The sequence below is a fragment of the Etheostoma cragini genome, chromosome 1 (genome assembly GCF_013103735.1).
Source record: "Etheostoma cragini isolate CJK2018 chromosome 1, CSU_Ecrag_1.0, whole genome shotgun sequence".
Taxonomy (NCBI): domain Eukaryota; kingdom Metazoa; phylum Chordata; class Actinopteri; order Perciformes; family Percidae; genus Etheostoma; species Etheostoma cragini.
Window position 1 is genome coordinate 23,426,054 of NC_048407.1, and position 7,461 is coordinate 23,433,514.

The 7,461-nt window shown below is 40.0% G+C and overlaps 4 protein-coding genes across 6 annotated transcripts in view; 2 read left to right on the forward strand and 2 right to left on the reverse strand.

Moving 5' to 3' along the window:
* The window catches only part of adpgk2 (ADP-dependent glucokinase 2), a 7,774-nt gene extending 2,761 nt beyond the window's left edge, over positions 1-5,013 (reverse strand). The window contains exons 1-6 of the mRNA XM_034895375.1: positions 4,619-5,013; positions 2,844-3,003; positions 1,918-2,108; positions 1,536-1,632; positions 1,177-1,313; positions 699-835 (exon numbers count right to left, since the gene is read on the reverse strand). Of these exons, the coding sequence (XP_034751266.1) occupies positions 699-835; positions 1,177-1,313; positions 1,536-1,632; positions 1,918-2,108; positions 2,844-3,003; positions 4,619-4,814 (918 nt within the window). The 5' untranslated portion in view covers positions 4,815-5,013. The remainder of the gene's footprint in view (positions 1-698; positions 836-1,176; positions 1,314-1,535; positions 1,633-1,917; positions 2,109-2,843; positions 3,004-4,618) is intronic.
* Positions 1-7,461, forward strand: part of cgref1 (cell growth regulator with EF-hand domain 1) — a 26,727-nt gene that overhangs the window by 13,811 nt on the left and 5,455 nt on the right. The window lies entirely within an intron of this gene.
* efcab2 (EF-hand calcium binding domain 2) overlaps positions 1-7,461 on the forward strand; it is a 22,204-nt gene that overhangs the window by 6,542 nt on the left and 8,201 nt on the right. The gene's annotated exons all lie outside the window — the stretch shown is intronic.
* The window catches only part of ctsba (cathepsin Ba), an 8,242-nt gene continuing 7,372 nt past the window's right edge, over positions 6,592-7,461 (reverse strand). For both annotated transcript variants that reach the window (XM_034896597.1, XM_034897370.1), the window contains exon 11: positions 6,592-7,293. The gene's annotated coding sequence lies outside the window, so the exon portion shown is untranslated. The remainder of the gene's footprint in view (positions 7,294-7,461) is intronic.

Below are 7,461 nucleotides of genomic sequence, written 5' to 3' on the forward strand. Positions count from 1 at the left end.
TGTCGGGATGTGACTACACAGACAATACTTTGCAATAATTGATAAAAAGATCCCATGACATTGTGCTCTTTGGGTGCTTTTACATAGGTCTTAGTGGTCCCCTAATACCATATCTGAAGTCTCTTTCCCAAAATTCAGCCTTGGTGTAGAATTACAGCCACTAGCGCCAGTCCCACAATGAGATTTCCTTAGTATGTGCCATTTCTCCTTATGACCTCATTAGGAGCAAGATTCCAGATCGGCCCATCTGAGCTTTAATTTTGTCAAAAGCAGAGCAGGATACCCAGGGCTCGGTTTACACCCATCGCCATTTCTAGCCCCTGGGGGACCATAGACAGGCTGGGGGAACTCATAGTTATGTTAAAAAAAACTCATAAAACTGAAATTTTAATGCCATGGGACCTTAGAACAGTTCTATCACTCCTTAAAATTAGTTTTAAGGAGTGGCCAGAACATACTGTATTTTTTAAATACATTAAACAATCTCTAATTTAAACATGTAAATACAAAAAGGATGTAAAAAAGAGACTTTACAAATAAAGGCAAATACCTCATTGTATTCAACAAATTTAACTAAGCATTGATTTATTTTCCTAGCTTGATCTATTTTTTTGTGATGAACTTTGTGTAATTGTTCTAGTCTCCTTCCATATGAATTAATGTGTTGATTAATTAAACTGTTCAACAGTCATACATACATAGGGAATGACATAGTAGAGAAGGTCTTCCATTATACTCTCTTCTACAAAACTGGCCATCTCAAAATGGACTCCAATCTGTGGAGACGAGGAGGACAGGAGGTCGGCCAGGCGGGACAGGAGAGCGTCCCGCTCACCTGGAATAAGGAAAGAATAGGTGGAAAGAAAAGAAAAGAAATTCAGACAAGAAACCAGACAAAAAGGAGTAAAGGAAACAAAGAGGAGAGAAGATTGAGACATGTGGAACAAGCTCTCCTTTCACTTGTCCATATTAAACTCAATTAATATTAAAAAAATTAAGATAAATACAAGGCCTTGTGTCACCTTTAAGTGCAGCTCAGAATAGATAAGTTCCTTTAAAGTAAAGCTAAGTCCACATGATTACAAGATACCTTTTATTCCAGCAAACTCAGATGGGGTTAAATGAAAAAACTAACTGACATACCTGCTGCATGTTCAGCCACTAATGACCTCTTACCTGACCGGAAGGGGAAGTTATCCATCATTTGCAGTCCACCCACTACTAGAAGGTCTGGGTCAAAGTCATTGAGTTTCTTAGCAAACTCCGCCATGGAGTCCAGGTAGGGGTTATGGTCATCGCTGTGGACGATATATCTACAGAGACAAACAGTCAGCTTCAAATACCGTAGAGGCTCACGTTCATAAATATGTATGTACATACTCAAAACACTTGGTTCAATTACTCTAACATTCATTTAATTCAGCGTACTGTACCGTGCATGGTGGACAAATGTGTCACTGGGCTTAAACACATATACATGTCACCTGAGTGATCTTCAAGATACTCACAATATAAAATGCTCCGCTAACACATACCTGTTGGCTCTCCGTGAGGTATAGTTACCCCAGCTAGCACCAGATGGATACTCCAGGATCAGATGAATGTCTGGCTCTTCGACTATGTTACCTGCCACTGGGAGGACAAAGGTAGGTTAGTACAGGCATGGGAGTATAGAAGACAGGGGTGGGGGGAAAACAGAGAAGGCTGAGGAGGTTGAGTTAGGTGTACAAGTATGTATTACTCCTCGTTTCGTTTATTTCACACATCATCACAATCTCAGGAGGTACAATGATCATATGCAGGCCGTGTGAAATGGGGAACCCCAAATAAGCTACTTAAAGCTTTTCGGAGGGGGCCCGACAACAATAAACATACAACAAATAATATACCAACCAAAGACTCATCATATGAGTGTACCCGTTATGTGCTGGGACAGGACATCAATAAAATCGGGGCTGAAACTTCCCCCTAGCAATAAATCACATCCCTCAGTTGCCATGCGACCAGCCATCACCGGGGCATTGCCGCCTACTGCCCATCTGTTCCCAGGTAAGTCACGGGATGCTTCAACCAGCTCGCTGAATAGGGTATCATTTAGCATAAAACGCCTGCAAGACAAATGAGAAGCAAAACAATAGTGAAACAATGTTGAGACTTGAAAGTACCAACATCATTTGCATTTCTTCTGAACATCTCTTCTTTTTTGTCTTGTGGTGTAGTTATTTCATGCAATGTGTAAAGCATTTTTATATTGCCAATGTGTATGAAATGAGCTGTACTTCAAAACTAAAAAAAACTGTGAAACTTTAAAATTAAAAAAAACAGTAAAAAGAAAAAGTGTTACTTTTCTCTCTCCTTTTAGAGTTATGAGCCCCAGCCCACTTTAAACCCAACAATTTTTTTAAACACTGGCCGTTAAAACTGACGTTTTAAAGGACTCGTGAGATATCTGAAACAATCTGGCCTGGTTGCACAATTATCAAAGACAGTGCAACAGATGAGGGAGGCGCAGTTTACCTCACACTAAAGTCACTGCAGGACATACTGTATATGGGTGAGCTACAGGAGAAGCTTGCGAGGAATAGGCGAGCAGAGCTTACAGTGTTTTGTTAAAGTAACTCAGAGATCGTTTTACCGACTACAGAACACCACGCTGTTGTTGGCATTAAGAGTAAAATACTCCCACCCTTTAGAAGACTGCGTGAAAGCCTTTTTCTCAATGTTGTTGCGAGGAATCCATACTTGCGCTGTTGCTGGAGTCAGACTATAAAAACTGTGAATTAAGGATTAATTAACTAGACCACAACTAGGCCAGCTGTTGTTCACACACACACAACACTTACTCTGCAGCAGCTCCTGGTGCAAAGAAGTAGGCGAAGCTCTGAGCCAGCTGCACTTCATTTTCTATGTAGTCATGATGTAGAGGCTGGTCTGTGGGAGGGAGGCCAATCTTATTAAGCAACGATACCCCGTCCACTATCAGGTCAACACAACCTCCAAAACCTGTGGATGAGAGAGAGGGGCATAGAAAGAAAGACAAAGAGAGATAAATATGTGATAAAAAAACAAGGCCAGGAGCAGGTATAAAAATCTGGAGCCAACAAGAAGGATAAAGAGATGGAAGAGATGGCCTCTAGCTGAATAAATACCAGGGAGACAATAATGTATTCCCTTTTGTGTAATGTATTTTCTTTTTAACACTTCAGGCAAACTGAACTGTACAAACAAAGCAAAGAGAAGGATAATGCCATTGTGCAGCTTTAGTAGACTGAGCAAAGAGACATCCACACAATGTCCCCCTCCTTGCTCACCCGGTAAAGCGTGCACACCAGGAAGGGTGAGTTCTTGGCAGCGCCTGGGTTTGGATTTGACCAATATGGCCCCCAAACTAATCTGGGATATGTGACAAGGCTGATATTTCTACATAACAATGTAGCCGGTCTAACTGCGTGGCTGAACCTGCTGTTGAACTGCTAAAGGGTTGGGCAGATATGGTGATCGCCTTTGTTTGGGGTTTGTACCAAGGCTCAAAAGGACAAGATTGGAGGATTAGATCATGACAATCAAGACATAGGTCATTATGCCGCTTGCTGAAACTGTCTGATGCAGTTTTTCCAGGTAAGGTCGTCAATACTGCTAACCCACTTTGTGCTCACAGTTCATTTGCATTGTTTACATCACAAGGCGAGACAGAGACCACAACTGCCGTTTCACTTGTGGCACATCAGCCATCCCCGGCCTTTGTTTAAGGTGTGGTTATGAGACCATGGAGCTGTTAACTTGCTATCAACATGTGCAAGCCATATCAAAGGGTTGAAACTTACAGGACCTTTTTTTGACTACAGCCACAGTAGTGAGTGCATCCCTACAATTGACCACCTGCTTTCACTATTTAACTGGTATATTTTGTACTAGCCATGTCATGCTGAGGCTACCATCTGTACTAGTGACAGAAGGCATACTTGTGTTACTATAGCTAAGTTCAGCCACATTCATAGTACATATATTGGAACCACCTGCCCATATTTTCATAAAATGGTCTTTGCCTCATCCGTTCTCTGTGGTGTCCTGTTGGTTGATGGACGGTCCCTGTTCAGAACTCTATAAACTGATATCACTGGCGATTATGCAAATCACTCATGGTCGTCTCTCTGTGACCTCAATCGTTTCATTCACCAAACTCCACTCCACTGTTTGTCTGGCTTCAACATTAGTTCAGATCTCATTGCTTTCATTTGCTCAGTCATTTCATTTTCTGACGAAGAGCCTAAATATTCACAGAAAAAATAAAATGTATAGCTAGACAACTTGGCTAACGTTATTGTCAGTTCACAAACACAAAGTCTTCCTTATATATTTTTTTATTAATATCATTTCTAATACCAATTAACGTTGAAACATCAACATGGTTAGCAATCAACTTGTTTCTGTGTTGTTAGCAGGAGGCAGCAATTAACGTTAGCTAATGCATTCAAAGTTATCTCATTAGGAGCAACTTTTAAATTAACGCCGGATATTATGGTTCCCATTAATAATAAAATCGATTATTAACCCAGAAACTCTAAAACACCAAAATTGGTCTAGATAACGCTAGCTAGCTCAGACCACTTGCACTCACCAACAGCCACTTTCGGTCTGGCGACGTCATTCACCCAGACTTTGCCTTCAGCCCGTAAAAGAGAGGACAGGACAGTGTCCAGCCTGTCGTCCAGTACTGCATTCTGTGGTGACCGGAACCAGAAGGCCAAAATAACCACAAACAGGGACACAACAGGCCCATATTTCATCCACGAAGACCGACCTCCTGCCTCCATCGCTCGCTGTCTCACTAGCTACGGTGGCTCCCCTGCCAGTGATGAGCAAGCACTTTCTAGCAACTCAACCTAAGGAGGCGTGCGTTGGGTTGCATGTTTGTTTTGAGAGCCGGAGTGTCCCGGAAGGATCGCACGGATACTAAACACAATCCTAAAAACGTCACCGTTCACTTCAACTGTGTTTCAGTCTTGGTAAACAACTACGTCCAATATCGGTTCAAATGTTTTAGCGTGTTTTGTAATTAAACCCAAGCCTCTACGGTTGGATAATGGGTAGACGCCTGTGTACAAAACAAACAATTCTCCTACGAAGGAGGCGTGTTTGTTTTTGCCTGCAGACATCAATGCGGAAGTGGCCGTGCTTGAAAATATTCAGATCTTCCTTTTGGTTTAGTGTCTCCAATCTAATATTTTCCAAGATGGGAGGAATAGACTTTCTTCTGCGATGTGACTTTGAATGCAGGTCTCTACCAATCAAACTTTTCGCTTTCCATCAGCAGGTTCTTCTCTATTGGAAGTTGATCTATAAAAATAATTTTACACCTCACAATACCCCAGTTTTGGAATAATAGGTAGATATTGGTTGGCAGAAAATCTGTGTATATGGAGGAATGGAATTCCAGAGGAATCTGGGCAATTGCTCATTTTATGGACAGTAATGGTGTCTTGTTACAGCACGAGGAGTTTTGTGAGAAGTTTCAACTCCAATGCAATGCCAAGTGGTATGATAGATGGTTGAAAGCTATACCAATGTCTCTGAAATCAATGGTGAGAGAAGACATTCGGTATTCCGGGATTTTTTCCTAGTCTGAGACAGCTTTGCTTAGAAGGAATTCCTTTCTGTGATTATAAATGTACCAACAAAGTTATCAGAAATATTCTGTTAAGGGAATTCTATCCTAATCCGGTAAGAAGAAAATATATGTTTAAAGACTGATGGAGAGGTTAGGAAAATAAGGAAAAGCTATATCTCATTCCCACTTCTTCCAAAGGGGAAAGAGGTCAACTTTAAGATTTTAAATGGAATTTACCCTACAAACGAATTCTTAAGACTAAGATTCAATTTTGATACAAATAACTGTGTTTTTTGTGAAAAGGAAATTGAGAATCTAGAACACGTTTTCTTTCTGTGTGAGTCAGTGCAACCCTTCTGGGAAGATCTGCAGAGCTGGGTACAGACCAGGGGAATTCTGATACCTCCTCTGACAGTGATGAATATTAAGTTTGGTGTTTTTGTTGGAAACAAGAAGGTAGACTTCGTCCTCAACATCTGTTAACTGTTAGGGAAACATTTTATACATAAATGCAGATATTTTAAGACCAAACCCTCCCTGAGCCACTGGAAGAATGAGCTACACCTTTTGTATAAGTCACTGAAACTGGTTAAGGTTGGAAAAGCCCTTGATTTGGTTTATCTACTTGAAACCTTTCATTTAATTTAAGATAGCCCCCTTTATTTATTTGTCTGTCATTTATTTTTTATTTTTCTCTCATTTCTTTCCTCTGATTTTTAATTTGATATGTATATGCTTTTGTTTTGACTTGTTCGATCCGAGGCAAATGTTTTTTTGAAATTGGTCTGATTTTTCTACTGCCAAGTTTGTTTGTATATTTGTATTTTGAATGAATAAAAAAATAAATAAAAAATATTCAGATCTTCTCAAAAAGAGTGTTTTGCAGCTGTTATGTATTCTATCAACTATAATTCGCAGCTTTGTTTCTCATTATCATAATTTTTAAATGCCAGCATGATATTCAAGAGTAACAACACCATATCGGGAACCAAGTCATGTTTATTTAATTCTGAACATAACAGTTCATGTGCCAATATTTTTGATCAACACAAAGCGCACAACAACACCCATATACCATTTCTCATTTGATACTAAAAATAAAAACAAAATTAACAGGCACTAATCACATTAAGTCCCAAACATTATGGAGTGGCATTTGTGGCACAGAGAAGTAATGTTGAATAAAAATATCAAATGTCAAAGTTGTAACAATTAAAAACATTCAAAACAAACTGACTTCTGCTGCATTGGGCGGTCTTTGCTCCAGACTTTCCAAATGCAGAATATCATTAAAAGAATTTAAAATTCTACAACAGTGACAGTCCGCTTCGAATCACCGGAGATCAAATTAAATGCTCATGTGTCTCTCAAAAAAAAGGATTTCCTCCTGTGCAAATTTTTTGACTGACCTTGCCTTAAAGGGGTGAAGGAAAAAGACCTTACAATAGTTCAGTCCCAAAAAATACTGAATTCAAAATCAGTGATTCATCTGCTAAACCACCTAAATTAGTTTTTTTTTTCTTCTCCGGTCTGCTTTGAAAAAAACAACCACATGCCATGTGTGCAAGGTGATCAGCGGGCCTTAACTAAAAGGTCTAAAAGCTGTTAAACGAGTTCTCTCTAGAGCAGGCCCTTTGAGTGTTTCGTCCTCTATTGAATATGTAACGGGCACCTCGGCTCAAAACCTGCAAGAGAGAAAAAATAAAAACAAGATTCAGTAAGGCACATACTTCAAGTCATATCCATAACCTTTGTTGAGGATTTTTTACAAAGACAATAGCCTATCAGAGTTGACATGGGAGCTACTGGGGTGGTACAGGGTTAATAAATTAGTAGTGGGGGGGGGGGGGGGG